The 19960-nt window shown below is 40.3% G+C and overlaps 1 protein-coding gene across 1 annotated transcript in view; it reads right to left on the bottom strand.

The window, feature by feature from the left end:
* LOC106869568 (transformation/transcription domain-associated protein) overlaps positions 1-19960 on the bottom strand; it is a 97750-nt gene that overhangs the window by 16849 nt on the left and 60941 nt on the right. The window contains exons 61-76 of the mRNA XM_089357967.1: positions 18737-18919; positions 17774-17923; positions 16650-16769; positions 13455-13598; positions 12959-13105; positions 11457-11615; positions 9157-9384; positions 8625-8729; positions 7504-7599; positions 5743-5861; positions 5242-5356; positions 4845-4960; positions 3493-3604; positions 1985-2208; positions 478-666; positions 24-172 (exon numbers count right to left, since the gene is read on the bottom strand). Coding sequence (XP_089214093.1) covers positions 24-172; positions 478-666; positions 1985-2208; positions 3493-3604; positions 4845-4960; positions 5242-5356; positions 5743-5861; positions 7504-7599; positions 8625-8729; positions 9157-9384; positions 11457-11615; positions 12959-13105; positions 13455-13598; positions 16650-16769; positions 17774-17923; positions 18737-18919 — 2356 coding nt within the window. The remainder of the gene's footprint in view (positions 1-23; positions 173-477; positions 667-1984; positions 2209-3492; positions 3605-4844; positions 4961-5241; positions 5357-5742; positions 5862-7503; positions 7600-8624; positions 8730-9156; positions 9385-11456; positions 11616-12958; positions 13106-13454; positions 13599-16649; positions 16770-17773; positions 17924-18736; positions 18920-19960) is intronic.

Below are 19960 nucleotides of genomic sequence, written 5' to 3'. Positions count from 1 at the left end.
CAAAAACCTCCAATAAAACTTACATCTCTCCCGCTGTTCAATCTTCAGAGTGAGGTAGAGGGTTCTAATAGGGAAATAGACAGCTTGTGGGTACATCCTACCCACCTGGGTTAATAAATTTAAGATCAAGCGGCCTTCACTTCTTACCAAACATGTCAGCAATTGGGGAATCCTGAAATGAGAATGAGATGAGTACGTATGGTGGTATATGGTAGTTGTGTGATGGAATGGTGGTACAAGGTTATGTGATAGTCTTCAAGTTCACATGGCAATGCTCCAGCATTCAGGGCAATGCTCCGGCATGGCTGCAGTCCAATGACTGAGACAAGCAAAGGATAAAAGACAAAGAAACAAGACCAATATAATTCACTAAGTACCCTTGAATGTGGTACCCCAGCAAGTTCAGCGACTAATGACTAACAAAACCTATGAAAGGAAGTTGCACACACAATGAAATCATCTGCAGATGCTACTTACCACGGCAACCACTGCACTGCAGGAACACCATTCGAGTATTTATCAACTGCCTCGGTCAATGTTGCCTTTTCATCATCATATGTGAGAAGCCAGAGGACTTTGGCAAGGTACTTGCGAGATCTGCTTTCATTCTGGTGTCGACAGGCGTGCAGGTAACATGTTATAGCCCAAACACCTTGTTGAATTTGTCTGGCGGGGAAATTGAAAAGAAACAGCAATAAAACATAAATCAGAAATGAAGCACACTCTAAAGAATAGAGCAGTAATTATTACAGCAAAAGCCTGGCACATTGAGTGGTCATGGGGAGGTTTTTTTCTAAGTGTGTCCACTTCAGGTGCTACCTACTGAAAAGTTAGATCTCCCTGCTTGCTGGTTGGGCTATTTTGGGTCTATAAGGTTTCTTTGGTGGGAGGGGGCTCTGGTTCAGGAGAGACAACCAGTCCTCATAAACGTTTTTATATGTTAAGACTTAAATCTCGATCTCTGAGCATTTTCTCAAGTCTTAGAATAGAATCTGACGAGCTGTCCACAATGCTTTGGCTTTGTGGATACGAAACCTTTGGTAACTCTAATGTCCAAAATTAAAATTTTTGTTGTGCTACATATAGGTTTTAGTGGTGCAAACAGAAAAATAGAACTCAAAACATGAGCATATATATATGTATGTATGTATTTTTAATTATTATTAATTGCCAGATATTACAAAGCGACTATTACAGATGGGAGCTTCATGCATTGGCACTTGTCAATGCATGAATCTCTCGATCTTTGAGCCACTCTGTAACTTCTGCTGTTGCTGATGATTATTATTATTATAAATAATAATAATAATAATGTGTGTGTAAAAGAATTGATATAGGCATTTATTCAATTCTGAGTTGTTTTATAGTTATACATATATGTGAGAGAGGGGGGGAGGGATGGAGGGAAAGTGAGAGAGATCATTTGACACCAATTTTGCGGGGTTTTTTTCATGCTGGCATAGGTTGGACAAGTCTGACATCTTGCCATTTGCTTCAGTTGTCTCACTACCTTCCATGGTCTTTTGTCATCTGACAAAAAAAAGGTCTCTTTGATCTAGTTGGAGACAACTTTTCTAGTGCCAGTAGCATAACATCTCACTCCATGCCGTAATGTGGTTGGTTTTAGGAAGGGCATCCAGCTGTAGAAAAATCCATGCCAAAAATAATGACATAGAGAACAACTGAATGGGCTGTTTTTTTCACTCAGTTACTGTGTGTGTGTGTGTGTGTGTGTGTGTGTGTGTGTATGTGTGCATGCACTGACAAGAATAGACACCTTATGACAGAGAAAGATCAAAGAAGATAAATGAAGCGTTGCTGAGGATGCAGTCTCTCACAGATGAGATGACAAAGGATGCAAAAGAATGGTGGCATATTGTGCTTTACACTCATTCAAACTTTATCTACTGCTGGTGTCCATGATGATGATGATGATGATAGAATTGATGATTATAATGATGATGATGTGAAGTAGAGTACTTACTTATCACGTGTAAAGACAGCGTCTAGATAGTCACCCCACTGAGCCCAAGCTTTCACTAAAGTGTCGGACATCTGAACTGCTGCTGAGAATGCCTTGTTGGCATCATCGGAACGGTTGAGCTGTGCCAGGAACATTCCTTTGAGGACATAAAGCTCAGCAGTCATTTCTTTGGTGAAGTATTTCAGATTTGTTATCTCAATTATGTCCAAACCTTGCAAACATAACTGGATGGGGAGAAAGAAAAATTTTGATAATAAATATTAACAACAATAATACCACCTTAAATTTCATAGTTATAATATTTTTACTGAACACTTATGGGTACACGTTTTTTTTTTTTTTAATTTATCCTGTCCTAGTGCACCTCAACATCTTACCCAGTGTATTATAAACATCATCTGTTAACGACCTCAACTGTCTGGGAGGTGTTCTATGGAAAATGTATAAATACAGCAGATATCAAGGAAAAGTTTTCACAATAATAATAAAATATTTTCTTTTCCCTTACTTCTGCCAACAAATACGAGATTGGTGGAAAAAATATAAGACAGGTCACAACACTGATTTGTCTACTTAAATTTACTTTTTCCATTGTTTTCCATCTACATTAAAATCTGTTTTCTCTTTTCTCATTTCTGTCTCTGTCTCACTATTCAGAGTAGGGTATATAAACACAAGATTAGAAGAAAATAATACCTAAAAACCAAAGTCACAACAAAGGTTTATCTATTTAAAGTTATTTTCCCCTTACTCCCCATCTCATTCCTATCTATGTCCTACAAAGATTTTTTGATATTTAAATTCATCTTTCTCTTCTATGACCCCTGTCTCCATTCCACAGTTCTCATCAGGGTATACCCCAACCCACATATATCAATAATGTCCTTGGCTTGTACCCTTATTAGCAATAGCCATGACAGCTGTACCCTCACCTTCCCTAATAGGAAGAGAGAAGTAGCAACATCATGAAGGAGTATGTCAGAACAACATTCGGCGTAGTCTGGCCATCCATGACTACGTAAGCATCCTCACTGGGATCATTCTCAATGAGGAGAGTGTTTCGTCTATTTGGACAATCTACATGATGAAAAACAAAGCCCTTCAAGGGAGTCAACAGCCATCCAAACAATATGTTTATTATTATTATTAATAGTGTTGGTGGTGCTATTGCTATTATTAATAAAAAATCATGGAACCCTGTACTACTGGTAGTAATGGTAACAATAATAATAATAAGTACACAGAGGCCATAAAGTTACCAAGGTGGCCCTTGGCAGGATTGGGAGGAGAGCCATTTTAGCCTTGCCGGCAGCCTGCTAAAGATGGTGTCTGAACAATAACAGCAATGGTTGTGTCAATATATCACTACATTCCTCTTTATGAGTATAATGGGAAATGAAAATTTATGTCACAACTGCATTTAATGAGATTGAACTCCCCCCACCTCCTTTGATAATGGTTAAAACTAAACATAAAAGAAAAATGTACAAAACAATAGTAAGACATACTTCTTGGAGTTCTGAACGACTCATCGTACTAGCCATTTGGAGATAGCACTTGATTTGCTGTCGTATCTTCTGAAAACAGTCCACAATGGGCACCGTCGGGATTGTGTGGATCCTGAAATGAAATGATTTAAATCTCTATGATTATGTCTTGGAAATATTATTCATTACCATAAATTTTTTCAAAGGAGGACCCTAAAATATAAATTCCTTAACTGTAATATGCAACAGTGAGAGCAGTGGTATTAAAATAGCTGAGGAATACATTGGTATTGTGCAACTGAGCAGAACACTTTATTCTACATGACCTCAGTTCACTCAGCTGCTTGGTAAAACTATTTAGTGCCAGAATATATGTTGAGGGTTGCTTGTGACAGACTGGTGTTCTACCCCAAAGGAGATTATTCATCTCCCTGTCAGTTTACACAATGAATCTGGAACTGAGTACCATTTCTAATTTATTAGTGTAATATGTAGAAATTTTGTTTAGGTTACAACCCAAATAACTCAGGCATTATTAAGCAGATGCTGGGACATAATGTAACAGGAAATTTTAGTAGGAAATTATAATTCAGATCACTTTAAAACAAGAAGTTTGTGCCAGAGAATCAAGGGTAGTCTTGGGCAGATTGGAATCAAAATAGTTAACCCTTTAGTATTCAGATTTTTCTGTCAAATGTAAAACTTATTTATTCACATCAATTCAAATTAACTAGGCATTTTCTCATATCTTTAGGAATTCAATAATGTGATTGTCGTGGCAGATATTGGTGTCATGCAAATTGGCATGTAAAAGCAACCCAGCGTCATGCAAATGGCACCTGTGCCCATGGCATGTAAAAGCACCCATTACACTCTTGGAGTGGTTGGTGTTAGGAAGGGCATCCAGCTGTAGAAAACCATGCCAAATCAGACTGGAGTTTGGTGCAGCCTTCCAACCTAGTCAAACCATCCGATCCATGTCAGCATGGACAACGGATGTTAAATGATGATGATGATTGTTGCATTTTTAGAATGACATTGTAGGGTAGGTGTGAGAGATAAAATCTGGCTGGTTGAACATAAAACAGATAAATTATTTGGGTTGGACATCATCATCATCATCATCATCATCGTTTAATGTCCACTTTCCATGCTAGCATGGGTTGGACCATTTGACTGAAGACTGGTGAACCAGATGGCTACACCAGGCTCCAATCTGATTTGGCAGAGTTTCTACAGATGGATGCCCTTCCTAGCTGGTTTAAATACTAAAGGGTTAAACAACTGCTACCTGTAATAAAGAATCCTGGAAAACTACATGTAAAACAGTTAAATAATGCAAAAATCAATAATGAACATCAAGCTATACATACCTATTTAATGAGTCTATACAAACGCTGGTTAAATTATGTTTGCGGGCGATCTTACCAAAATGGATGATAGCAAGAGCAGAATGATGGACCCCCAGCATGGAATGGTTACTGTGTTGCTGAAATAAATGCAAAAAAAATTAATGACTTTTTGGAAAATAAAAACAGAACAAAAAAGGGAAACATGGATATGAGTTTTCTTTTTTGCAAGGAGCTTGCAACTTAGAAAAAAAAAACTGCCTCAATAAACTCTGTCTAACCCATGAAAGCATGGAGAAGTATGTCAACTATATGCAAGTTCAATCTTAACTGGTTACTCAAGCGCTATGTTATTTGTAAACTACTGGTCAAGACAAGGTGTTTTGTTGTGAAGCGGGAAAAAGACGAAAACTATTCTTACTTCTTGCTGGGTGTGCGTGTCATGGTTGGTTATGATGAACTGGTAATGGTGCTGCCTCCAGGTAAAGATGTCACTCCAATGTGACATATTGTCTGAAATCATTGGTAGACGATTCCTGCAACAACAACAACAACAACAACATTAGAGACACATTAGATGGTGTTGGTGTATCTACACATACGTAAAATAAAACAATCACATACGCATATCAAAGTTAGAAGAAACAAACACGCAATAATAAAAAAAGGTGACAGACACATCAGTTGGTGTTGCAGTAGTCTTTGTATAATTAGTTACAAACACAGACAGGAAATAAAATACAAATACATAAACTGGTCCTACTTAGAACTAAGGCACCAAAGCCCAGGCACTTTAAAGATAAAAAGGTAACACACACACACGTGCACATATACGTTCATACTTAGAGATACTAATTGAGTTCAGATAGATATATACACAGAAACATGAACATAGATTTTATAGTCAAACAGAACCACTCACCTCCAAGTTTTCACAATAGCTTTCAGATCATGTAAAGATGAGCTGCGATTGATGTTGGCTGGCTGGAGACCTTGGTTAATTTGAGCAGCCTCTTGTAATTCCATTATTTGCTGGGCAGCCTAATGAAAAGAACCACAAATAAATGTAAAATCATTTGAATTTTCAATTCATTTATTATTAGATAGGTCCAGTCATACTGGGTGGCACTTTGGGCAAGTGTCTTCTACAATAGCCTTGGACCAACCAAAGCCCTGAGTGGATTTGGAGGATAGAAGCTGAAAGAAGACCATTGTGTGTGTGTGGTGTATATGTGTGTGTGGTGTATATGTGTGTGTGGTGTATATGTGTGTATATACATACAGGGTGCAGCGGGACTAATGCCTTTTTGTATTCAAGTTCTCTGGCTTTTAATTGAGTTTCGTTCTTTATTTCCTAAAACTTCTGCGATTTTTTTCCTTAGTTTATTATTCGTTTCTTTAAGTAATGCAATAAATTTGTGTTCAATAAAAAAATTACTTATTAAACATTTATACACCATAAAAGTTATTAAATGCAAAAAGGGTGTTACTTCTGCCGCAACCTGTATATATATAATCAAATCAAATCAAATCACAATCAAATGGAAATTGTAGTAGTGGCCAATATCAGTGCTGGTGGCACGCAATAATCACCATTCATGTATGGGTCATTGCCAGAGTCACCTGACCGGCTCCCCGTGCCGGTGGTACATATAAAGCACCATCCGAACATGGTTCTTGCCAGTGCCGCCTGACTGGCTCCCTTGTCGGTGGTACATAAAAAGCACTCGTTATACTTTTGGAGTGGTTGGCGTTAGGAAGGGCATCCAGCTGTAGAAACATTGCCAGATCAGACTGGAGCCTGGTGCGGCCTCTTGGCTTGCCAGTCCCCAGTCAAGCCGTCCAACCCATGCCAGCATGGAAAATAGACGTTAAACGATGATGATGATAATGATAATGTGTGTGTGTGTGTGTGTGTGCCTAAGCATCATATGATGGCCGTAAATGAGCATCATCATCATCATAATACATGCGAAATTATTTTCAGTCTTACCTGAAAAATATGTTTAGCTATAGGAAAATGTTTATCTTAGTTGAAAACAGGTGAGGGTAAGTAGTGGGAAGGAGGTATGACAGCAGTACTTTAGCAAAATGTTCTTTAGAAGTACTTTAGTGTGGGGCTGAAGAGATATGTCTACTCAACCACATTGCTGAGGTGCAATAAAGAATGGAAGGAAAAATAAGGGGTGGGGGTTGGTGAGGAGCGTTGGGCCTCATGAAGGCAAAGGGGCTGAGTTCCTGTCAAGTGTTGGGCTTCATGGAGGCAATGATTGAGACCTTTGGCATTATGTCGTGCTTGAGAAGAAGACTCATCAAGCTGAGCAAAATCAGTCATGGCAGACACCGGTGTCACGCAAATTGGCACCCAGTGGCACATGAAAGCACCCCAGTGGCACACAAACGGTACCCGTGCCAGTGGCATGTAAAAGCACCCATTACACTCTCAGAGTGGTTGGTGTTAAGAAGGGCATCCAGCCGTAAAAAACCATGCCAAATCAGACTGGAGTCTGTTGCAGCCTTCCAGCCCAGTAAAACCGTCCAACCCAAGCCAACATGGACAACAAATGATAAATGATGATGATGATGATGATGATAATTATTCCTGCAGCCTTTTACCAGAGAGTATTCAAGAAAAAGGCAGCTGAAATAAAAAAAAAATTAAAAAACTGCTGGAGTCACTCACCTGTAGCAGAGGTACGTGAACATTTGAAACAATCCTAGGGAGTCGCCGCCATTCCTTTATTGCCAAATTACTGGCAACTTCAACCATTTTCTCAATCTGTTAAGATGTAAAAGAGAAACTCAGTGAGAAAATGAGACAGAGAGAGAGAAACAGCCAGAAAAACATAGTGAGAAAGAGAGAGAGAGAAAAAAAAGGAGGTGAGATAATTATGAAGCAATACAATGAAGAAGCTTTGAAATCTAACATACAGAGAGGGAGACCTTATAATGATAAGGACCCAACTATAGCATAGTGTTACAATATTGAAAATTAGAAATAACTACACAAATACACACAATTTATTTTTTAGCTTATGGATTTCATTTTAAAATTTCTCCCTTATACATTATTGATACAAGAACAAAACACACACATATCAAGCAAATACATGATTGCTATTAAATGTAATTAAAACTGAACATTTCTTTCCTTCATTTATGAAATGTCAGTCAATAACGATGTAGTGAAATTGGTAATTATTAATAGAAATAATAATAATAATAATAATCCTTTCTACTATAAGCACAAGGCCTAAAATTCTGTGGGGAGAGGGACAGTTGATTACTCTGACCCTGGAAGGATGAAAGGAAAAGTCAACCTTGGTGGAATTCAAACTCAGAACGTAGAGGCAAGCGAAACGTTGCTACGCATTTTGTCCAGCACAGTAACAAGTCTGCCAGCACACTGCCTTAATATCATTATTATTAGTAGTAGTAGCAGTAGCCGTATTTGTTGTAGCCTATCTCTTGGTATAAAAGATGGGTCTCAGCAAATATTCTGCTCAATGTCACAGATTTGCTTGTTGGCATTAGGAAAAACATCCAGCTATAGAAACCGTGTCAAAGCAGACATTGGGGCTTGGCACAGTCTTCTGGCTCACCAGCTCCTGTCAGACTGTCCAACTCATGCCAGTATGAAAAAGGGATGTTAAATGATGACAATGTTGATGATGAAGATGATGACGGCAATCACAACTACTCCCGCAAAACCCTCAAAGTAACATCAAAAGTAACATGGGGGGGAAGATCAAGCACTTCTTCACTCAATAATGAAAGGAAATAAAACAAACACACCAAACTTACAGTATTCATAAAATTTCCTGTGTGTTCATCAGGGTGGCAAATGGTGATGTATCCTTTGTAGAGATTCATCTTCCATGCAAGCTCCTTAGGACAGTTTATCTCCACCTAAAAATGAAACAATAACAAAATAGAAAGCAGGTACATTTTCTCGTTTTACTTATCTCATGTATCATACACAGCCCCAAACTTCTTGCCCCCACAGCCCCAAACTTCTTGCCCACACAGCCCCAAACTTCTTGCCCACACAGCCCCAAACTTCTTGCCCCCACAGCCCTAAACTTCTTGCCCCCACAGCCCCAAACTTCTTGCCCCCACAGCCCCAAACTTCTTGCCCCCACAGCCCCAAACTTCTTGCCCACACAGCCCCAAACTTCTTGTCCACACAGCCCCAAACTTCTTGCCCACACAGCCCCAAACTTCTTGCCCACACAGCCCCAAACTTCTTGCCCACACAGCCATATCTCACTTCAACAATCTGATTCATTTATAAACCTCACCTCCATCATTCAAGGATCCTTATAAACGGCCTCACCTGTGCAAGAGCATCTTTCATAAGAGTCCAGTTTGGAATTCTCCAAGCACTCTCTAACACCAAATGGGGATTGGTATTTCCTTTAGAACTTGAGAAATCTTGTATTGCATCCCACTGGTTCAGCTCTTTGGCACAACGGATCCAATGATCTTCCCACAGGCGATACTCTGGGAGTACCGCAGGGGAGGCAGGAGTGGTATTATGCTCAGCACGAGCCTTTGACATCACCTGGGCAACAGAAAAAAAGAGAAGAGATTAACATTACGATGTTACCAACTCATATATCATCATCATCATCATCATCGTTTAACGTCCGCTTTCCATGCTAGCATGGGTTGGACGATTTGACTGAGGACTGGTGAAACTGGATGGCAACACTAGGCTCCAATCTAATTTGGCAGAGTTTCTACAGCTGGATGCCCTTCCTAACGCCAACCACTCAGAGAGTGTAGTGGGTGCTTTTACGTGTCACCCGCACGAAAACGGCCACGCATATGTGCATGATTATTCATCATACATACCTGATGACTCCAATGATGCATAGAAATCATAACTTACCTGAAGACTGTGCATCAGCAACTGAAAGTAGCAAGAGATTGACTCGACCAAACTAAAAATATTAACCTCTTCCATGGTATCAAGTACTCTTTCTTCTGACAGTCAAATTCAACATATATATAACAATAATAATAAAAGGGTAAAATTAATTAATTAATTAATAATTAATTACGATTTTGATCTCACTTGCCCCAACTGGTCTTCGCAAGCAGAGTTTAGTGTCCAATGAAGGAAAAGTTGGCATGGGTGCCAGTTGTCGAATTTGGTTTATATTAATTTTTTTTTGTGTGTGTGTGTGTGTGTGTGTGTGTGTGTGTGTGTGTGTGTGTGTGTGTGTGTGTGTATATATATATGTATATATATATATATATATATATATATATATCAGGGAAAAAAGCAAGAAGAAAATGGAGAATAAATTACTAATTTACTAATGTAATTACTACTTTATCTGTATGCTACAAAAAGATGACATTTTTTGAAAAAATAACAGTATAAATAAATTGATTAAAAGTTTCTTCTTGTTTTTCCCCCAATACTGATAATTTCAATAATCTTGAACATACACCAATGACTTTCGCATTATATGATATGGGTTAAACCAGTGGAATACCTTGGATTATATAATCTGTAGTGAACACTTCTCTCACTAGTATATATATTAACAGACAAGCGTAGTAGAAAGCAACTCTTTCCCGCCTGCTGTGTCCATCACCTGACTGACTTTTATTTGGGCGGCAATTGTCTCCACTCCATTTGCCGCCAGGACGCAAATCGACCAACCGTAGCCCCTAATAAGGTCACGTGAGAGTGTTCTTCTGATGCTTCTCTGGAGCCTATCTGTATCTATAATTAGCCTGCTAGATACGCGCCAACTCGTCGCCGCTCAGATCTTTACAGATCTGGTCGTTTGACCACACACGTAACACAGCCAGCCAGTATAGCACCAACCAGCAACCAGTTCCAGCGACGACATCAACAGCCTCGTTCAACTACAACTACCAGCATCGTCCCCAACAGCGTCAACATGACTTCTACACATACACAAGCTACCAACAGCTAACCGCAGCACTTCTCAACCCTGTTAGTGTGAATCACCTCACCACGGAATTAACAGCCAGAATTCAGCCTGCGAAGAACATCTGTATTCAAGAATCCGGCCCGGCATAGAAGCCCCAACATTACGACGAGTGACCGCTCTGCCTTAACCTTAACCTCTTATATACAGACACTTACTACTGTGTACCCTAACTAAGAACTGGTATCTTATATTATTATCTGTGTTACTGACTCTTATCAATACTATGTATCTCTCGCATTCACATACATATTTGTACACACACTCTTTTATTTACATGACGGCCTGTCTTGCATTGTGTTTTATTATGTCGCATTCACACACAAACAGACATACAATTTGATGCTCCAATAAATCTTACTGTTATTCATCTCTATCGGTTGCGTTCCTATCTTGTCCTTCCTGGCAAACTTCTTAGTTCCCTATGTTATAGAATTATAACATAATATTTTATATTTTGTGTCGACCGTGTGAAGGTTACAAAAGGAGCCTGTTTTCCATTCGTCACCATTTCTCCTTTGGTTCGCACGGTCGTTCTTACAAATCCCTAATGAGGACATGACTTCCTCGAACTAATTGTATACACACACACACAAACAAACACACACACGGGCATGTGTGCATGAAATTTTCTCTTAGAAACAGAAAAAGAAAGAAAACTCACTGATTCATAAACGAGCTGTGCCTGTTCAAAAAATCCATGTTGTTCATAAGCAATGGCTACAGCTGTGTCAGGATATTTGCATCGTTTCTGCCACAATCCTGTCCACATGTCGTCCTCATGTAGTAGGGAGTAAAGATCACAGAGTGCATCTAGGGTCTCCTGAAATCAAAGACGGTCAGCATTTTATAGGGCAAGAATTTGTCAAAACAAAACAAAATGTACCTTGCAGTAAATTAGCCATTGACATTACCACAACCTCCTAAATCTGTGTCACTTAGTCTAACACAACCATCTGATAACCTTCAAAGGTAAAACAGATTAAGATTTTGTACCCTTTGGTTACCCCACATTACTCTGTAAGGAGCAAGGGCACAGGGCCGGTTCCCTGGTGTCACTGATGTATATATATATATATATATATTCCTCCCCGGATGGGATGCTGGTCCATTGCAGGATTATTCGTCTTTACCAGCTGAGGGGACTGGAGCAACATGAAATGAGGTGTTTTGTTCAAGAACACAATGCATCACCCGGTCCAGGAATTGAAACCACAATCTAACAATCAGGAGTCCAACACTCTAACCACTAAACCATGTGCCTCCACACTGTCACCCTTTGGACTACAAGAACTTTTCTCTCAATCTCTAGAGGCCCTCCATGGGCTGCAACCCCCATACCTTAATCCAGTACTGGGTTTAATCAAATAAGCAAGTGAACCCTCCATAGTTTTTTTGCAGGATATCCAGGATTGATGTGGGGATGAAACCAAAGATCTTATCTGGATGTTAGCCAGATTTAAGGCCACTACTTAGTCTTTCGAATGTCCTTCATACAAATCACTATTGCAAACACTTGGATCAGATCTCTGGTTTCCTACTTTACTAGGGCTTTTCCTGCAGTTATTCAAGGTTGGTAACGCTAGTCTGGAAAGAGGGTCTACATACATCATGGGCAAGTGCACCTCTTCTCTTAACTAAAAATATCATCGCAGCATCCTGGGGCTCACAATCATGTCAACTTGAACTACTGTTTGGTAGTTCATAGTTAACAGCCGCTGTAGATAATAAAGTTGTTAGTGGTGGTGATGGTGATGTGATGGTGATGTGGTGGTGATGGTGATGTGGGGGTGATGGTGATGGTGATGTGGTGGTGATGGTGATGTGGTGGTTGTTATTGTTTAGTTGCAAGGTAACACTGATCCAACAGACCTACGACTGAAGACATTCCAATCATCACCGTGTAGTTCTAGATACTCTGTAATTTCAGGAGTATCTAGAACTGTCATTAACGAATGTGTCTTTCTTTGTAAGACAGTGCTGCGTGATTTCAGGGAAATTTGGCTGTTATTTCTAGCACGTTAAGTCACCACAATGATGATGATAGAAATTATGATGTTGACAACGACGATTCCAATGATGAAAGGATTTCTACAATGGCGTCTGTCTGTCTCTCTCTCTCTCAAATAGTTAACGAACATTAAGAAGCATGACAACTCATTTTACCTGGTGTGGATTCGTGACAGTCTCAAATTCATATTCGCTAGCTGGTCGATTCTTCAAAACTGCTGTTGTTGTTGGACCATTTTCCGATGCCATTTGTTCCAACACAAGACAAGCTCGGTGCCAGAGGTTATGGGTTCGGCCCATATACTTCAGAGGAAATGATAAAAGAGAACAAAAGAAAACAAAAATAAAACATTAAAAAAAAAAACAAGAATCATTCGCTTGGAATATGTAGGATGAGGAAAGGAGGGGAGTTTAAGGGAATTTTTATCACACCCCACTGCTCCCTTTCCAATGTTCAGAGGTGGATCAAAGACCAGTGATAAAAATATTCCCTAACCCAGAAGTTGTCAGGTCAGTGGAATTGGGTAGAAATGAGAAGAGAAAGAAAAATAACAACTAGGTCACTTAAAGATAAACAAACATATACACAGACAGACAACATAGCTTTCTGTTCACCAGACAAATAAAAAACTAAATGAGATATTATACTTACCCTCAACACCACAGGGCGAATAGGAATTGGAGGCACACACAAAGACAGAGACTCGAGGAAGGTGTGCATTGCACTAGGTTGGCAATCTTTCTGGACAACGTGGCTTCCACTGGCTGAGAATGGAGCAAGTTCACCTGCCAATACCTGGGTAGCAAGAAAGAAGATCAAAGGTGAGTGAGTAAATGACAACTGCTGACAAATAACAATAGGTGCATATACACTGCATCCCTACAGAAGGTGAAAGAGGGATATACTAACACACCAGACATGTAACAGGACCTCTTCACACATGACACCAACTCAATTATTCAACTAACACAAACTACATCACAACCACTGTACCAACATTACCTTTGACAGACAATCCAACAAAGGCTCACAGGCTAAAACGTCAAAGTCACAATCACTCCACCATTCTTCCTTTTGTAAAACTTCATATACATCATCATCATCATCATCGTTTAACGTCCGCTTTCCATGCTAGCATGGGTTGGACGATTTGACTGAGGACTGGTGAAACCGGATGGCAACACCAGGCTCCAGTCTAATTTGGCAGAGTTTCTACAGCTGGATGCCCTTCCTAACGCCAACCACTCAGAGAGTGTAGTGGGTGCTTTTACGTGTCACCCGCACGAAAACGGCCACGCTCGAAATGGTGTCTTTTATGTGCCACCCGCACAAGCCAGTCCAGGGGCACTGGCAACGATCATCATCATCATCATCATCGTTTAACGTCCGCTTTCCATGCTAGCATGGGTTGGACGATTTGACTGAGGACTGGTGAAACCGGATGGCAACACCAGGCTCCAGTCTGATTTGGCAGAGTTTCTACAGCTGGATGCCCTTCCTAACGCCAACCACTCAGAGAGTGTAGTGGGTGCTTTTACGTGTCACCCGCACGAAAACGGCCACGCTCGAAATGGTGTCTTTTATGTGCCACCCGCACAAGCCAGTCCAGGGGCACTGGCAACGATCTCGCTCGAAAATCCTACAGGAGCCAGTCAGGCGGTACTGGCAACGGCCACGCTCAAAATGGTGCATCTCATGTGCCACCCGCACAAGAACCAGTCCAGGGGCACTGGCAACGATCTTACTTGGCTTGCCGGGTCTTCTCACGCACAGCCCATTTCCAAAGGTCTCGGTCCATAGTCATCGCCTCGGTGAGGCCCAATGTACGAAGGTCTTGCCTCACCACCTCAGCCCAGGTCTTCCTGGGCCTACCTCTTCCACGGGTTCCCTCAACTGTTAGGGTGTGGCACTTTTTCACGCAGCTATCCTCCTCCATTCTCACCACATGTCCATACCAGCGCAATCGTCTCTCTTGCACGCCACAACTGATGCTTCTAATGTTCAGCTTTTCTCTCAAGATACTTACACTCTGACGGGTATTCACATTGCGAAAATCCTACTGGAGCCAGTCAGGTGGTACTGGCAACGGCCACGCTCAAAATGGTGCATCTCATGTGCCACCCGCACAAGAACCAGTCCAGGGGCACTGGCAACGATCTTACTTGGCTTGCCGGGTCTTCTCACGCACAGCACATTTCCAAAGGTCTCGGTCAGTAGTCATCGCCTCGGTGAGGCCCAATGTACGAAGGTCTTGCCTCACCACCTCAGCCCAGGTCTTCCTGGGCCTACCTCTTCCACGGGTTCCCTCAACTGTTAGGGTGTGGCACTTTTTCACGCAGCTATCCTCATCCATTCTCACCACATGTCCATACCAGCGCAATCGTCTCTCTTGCACACCACAACTGATGCTTCTAATGTTCAGCTTTTCTCTCAAGATACTTACACTCTGACGGGTATTCACATTGACATTACACATCCAACGGAGCATATTGGCTTCATTCCTTGCGAGCCTACGTATGTCCTCAGCAGTTACAGCCCATGTTTCACTGCCATGTAGCATGGCTGTTCGTACGCATGCGTCATACAGTCTGCCTTTTACTCTGAGTGAGAGTCCCTTTGTCGCCAGCAGGGGTAAGAGCTCTCTAAACTTTGCCCAGGCTATTCTTATTCTAGCAGCTACACTTTCAGCGCACCCACCCCCACTACTAACTTGGTCGCCCAGATAGCGGAAGCTATCGACTACCTCTAGTTTTTCACCCTGGAATGAGATAGAAGTTGTTTCCTGTTTGTTTACAGTCTTTATTGCACCTGAACATCTGCCACAAACAAAAACTAACTTGCTAGTTAACCTGCCTTTGATGTTGCTGCACCTCTTATGTGTCCATAGCTTGCACCGGGTACATCTTATAGAGTTACTACCTACTCCTTTTCTACATACTGAGCAGGGCCATCTACCTGAAGGGGTTTGTGTTTTATCTACCTTCCTACTTATTAGGATTTTGGTTTTAGCTAGGTTGACTCTAAGGCCCTTCAATTCTAGACCTTGCTTCCACACCTGAAACTTCTCCTCTAGTTCTGATAGTGACTCCGCAATTAGGGCAAGGTCATCAGCATAGAGGAGCTCCCAGGGGCAACCTGTCTTGAACTCCTCTGTGATTGCCTGGAAGACTATGATAAATAAGAGGGGGCTGAGGACGGAACCTTGGTGGACCCCTACCTCTACCCGGAATTCATTGCTGTACTCATTTCCAACCCTCACCTTACTGGCAGCATCTCTGTACATGGCTCGCACAGTTCTCACTAACCATTCTTCTATCCCAAGTTTCCTCATTGACCACCAGATAAGGGATCGGGGGACCCGGTCAAAGGCTTTCTCCATGTCAACGAAAGCCAGGTACAGAGGTTAGCCAGGTACAGCCATATACATATATATATATATATACATATATATCATCAGTAAATCATAAATCCGAAAGAGAAGCACATGCTAAGTTATAGAGAATGTAGAGTAATTAGATAAAGCAAGCTATGGCCAGTCTATGGGGCTACCCTGGGTTTCACATCCATAAAGTGCTTAGCTTTATAGCATCTGTTCAGACCCTAATGGCTGTGGCCTATAACCTCCACTTTGAAGAGAGGTTATAGGCCACCAGCCATTAGGGTTTGAAGAGAAGCTGTAAAGCTAAGTGCTTTATAGAAATGAAATCCAGGGTAACTCCATAGACCCGCCATAACTATCTTTAACACACACACACACACACACACACATATATCATCATATATGAATTTTACTTTAAATACATTGGTCTGCCGTGTAATATGCAGTCTGTTAATGAAGAGGCTTACCTGCTGTTGTTTTTCTGATAAAATCTTCCATATGCGTGGGAAGAGGTCCATCCAGATGGAATGAGCCAGAGAGGTGGAGTTGTGACACAGCTGGGACAGAGCATTCAGGAATGTTGTCGTCTGGAAATAGACACATGTATATACTGAAATATGTATGGACATTAATGTGTGCTTGTAGGCATGTATGTGTACACAAGCATGTGTACATCTCACCACTGCCACAAGCATCATCATTAACACATATATTCCATGCTGACATGGGTTGGATCATTGATTATCTTATAAAAAAAACCCATTGAAATTAGAGAGAGAGATAATAACAAAAATTACAGAAAGAAGTAAAAACACAGAATGTGGAATATCTTACAAGAAGAGGAAAAGTTTATACAGAAAGACAGAAAAAAAAATCAAAAACAGATACAAACAAGCTCCCATCCTCATTCATCAACTAAACATGAGTGTAGTTTTAACAATTATTGATGGAATTACTCAGACTAAAGGTGTCAATAGCTAAAACTGTAGCTATAAAAGACATCGTTTAATGTCCGCTTTCCATGCTAGCATGGGTTCGACGATTTGACTGAGGACTGGTGAACCAGATGGCTACACCAGGCTCCAATCTGATTTGGCAGAGTTTCTACAGCTGGATGCCCTTCCTAACACCAACCACTCTGAGAGTGTAGTGGGTGCTTTTATGTACCACCAGCATGAAGGCCAGTCAGGCGGTACTGGCAACGGCCACACTTATATGAATATATATATATATATATATATATATATATATATATATATTCAGACACACACACTCTGAAACTAACACACAAATATATACATAAGGAGAGATGAAGGTGGAGTTGGAGAGGATTGTAGAGAGGGAAGGAAGAGGAGATCATTCTTTCTAATTTTTGCACAAGGCCAGTAATTTTGAGAAGGACTACATCCATTATATCAACCCCTATTGGAACTTACTTTACTAACCCTGAAAAGATGAAAGGCAAAGTCAACATTGGTGGCATTTGAACTCAGAATGTAAAGAGCCAGAGAAGATGCTGTTAGGCATTTTGTCCAGCACAGGAGACTCTGACAGCCTTAAAGAAGAGGAGATAATAAAAAAAACATCTTACTTTGACTTCTCTCAACTGCTCTAGAAACAAGGACTGACGCTGCAAAAGTGCTGGAAGGTTTTGTTTCATTTCTTGATTGTCTCGTCTTTGATGATCTTTTGGAATGGATTCTTCACTTGGCACAGAATTCAATGCCATATCAATCTCCTCCTACAGTGAGAGTGATAGCAAAACAAACATAGAAAGAGAAAGGGAGAGATGTTAAGAGTACAATGGTTTATGTATGTGTATGTATATGTATTTGTGTGCATGTGTTAAAGACAGGGCAGTAGTAAAATAAAAATTATGTGATTAACCCTTTTGATACCAACCTGCCTGAAACCGGCTCTGATTCTGAGTACAAATGTCTTGTTTTCATAAGTTTTGAATTAAAATCGTCCACCAAACCTTAGTCACAATTTATGTTCCTAACACTAGCTTAATGATAACTAAGTTATTTTACAAAATTCTTTGTTATATTTAAAATCAATTGAAAGAAACAGAGAATATCAAAATAAATACAGTAACGAAAGGGTTAATGCATTTGGTGGTACGTAAAATGCACATTTTCCCCTAAAAGTGTCCCTTAAAAAAAAAATCAACCAAGGTCCTTTTTGTGAAGTTAGGGCTATATTACAGACTAAAGCCTGTAATATAAAAACTGTCTTTCTCAAATATGTACTGCTGCAATTGGGATGTCTCTTGTGTGTTTTTTATTCCATTAAATACATTATCTACATGTGTGTGTATATACACAAACACACAAATAAATATAGAATTCAATCAAGCAATTGCAATAGGCCACAATAACAAAGAACTTCTGGTTTCAGAGAAAGGAGACTTAACATTCACTGTATTGTTAGAGGATGATTAAATGTTGGGACTTATCTCAGAGAAAACTCGTATACACATGTGCCTGTGCACAAGCGTGTGTGTGTGTGTGTGTGTGTGTGTGTGTGTGTGAAATATTGAGAAGGTCTTTACCTCGTCTTTGTTGCCATCAACAACATCCATATCAACAGTTTCTTCTTTCATTTTGAGAATTGTTGAGAAAGCAGCTCGTTCCTGGCTGTCAGCCATGTTGATCACTGAGCATATTGATGGTAGAAGGCTCATTGGAGATAAACTTTGAATGGGTTGGTTAGGGACAGCTACAGCCAACAGTAGCTAGAAAAAAAAAAAAAGAATACATTGATAATAAAGAACAACAACGACCACAACAAAAATAATAATAATAACCTTTTTTACTATAAGCAAAAGCTTGAAATGTTGGGGGAGGGGTTAGTCAATTACTTTAACCCTGGTATTTATTTCATCAACCCTGTTGGAATTTGAACTCAGAACATAAAGACAGATGAAATGCCGCTAAGCATTTTGCCCAGTGTGGGCCTGAGATGGTGGGGGTGGAGTTTATCAGATTACATCGACCCCAGTGCCCAGCTGGTATTTATTTTATCGACCCTCAAGGAATGTGAAAAGCAAAGTCACTTTCTGCAGAATTTGAAGGACAAAATGCCTTGTGGCATTTTATCTGACATGCTAAGTTCTACCAGCTCATTGCAGCAGCAGAAATAATAATAATAATAATAATAATAATAATAATAATAATAACAATAATACACGTTTCTGATTTAGACATAAGGCAAGAAACTTTGAAGGGGAATGGTTTGTTAATGTCATCAACTTAAGTGCTGAACTAATACTTTATATTACGACCCCAAAAGGATAAAATGTGAAAATGATTGGTGGGATTTGAACTCAGAAAATGAGCAGTTAGAAGGATTATTGGTTTCCAATTTTGGAAGAGGGCCAGCTATTTTTAGGGGAGGGGCTGAGTCAATTACTTTAACCCCAGTGATCCACATACTCGAAGTGCTGTGAATGGAATCTAATCTGAAACCAAATACTTGTGAAGCAAACTTCTTAAACCCTACAGCAATACCTTGCAGGTTTTTCAATCCATTTTACCTTGGACAGGATAGGCATTTGTAAAAATTTATATTTTTACAATTGAATGTCCTTAGCATGTTCTAACCGTTAAGACCATGTAACTGAGAGAGGAACCTATTTTCATCTGTCTCATGAAATGCTGCGAGCAGTAATTAAAGCAAGTAAGGTTCAAACACATGACCATCCACCCTCTTGACTGAAATCACAAAGCCATACAGGAACCATCAACTAAATTTGGTATGTTTAACACAGAATTAT

This window comes from Octopus bimaculoides, chromosome 9 (genome assembly GCF_046866305.1).
Source record: "Octopus bimaculoides isolate indiv1 chromosome 9, ASM4686630v1, whole genome shotgun sequence".
Taxonomy (NCBI): Eukaryota; Metazoa; Mollusca; class Cephalopoda; order Octopoda; family Octopodidae; genus Octopus; species Octopus bimaculoides.
This window is presented reverse-complemented; position numbering and strand designations above follow the sequence as displayed.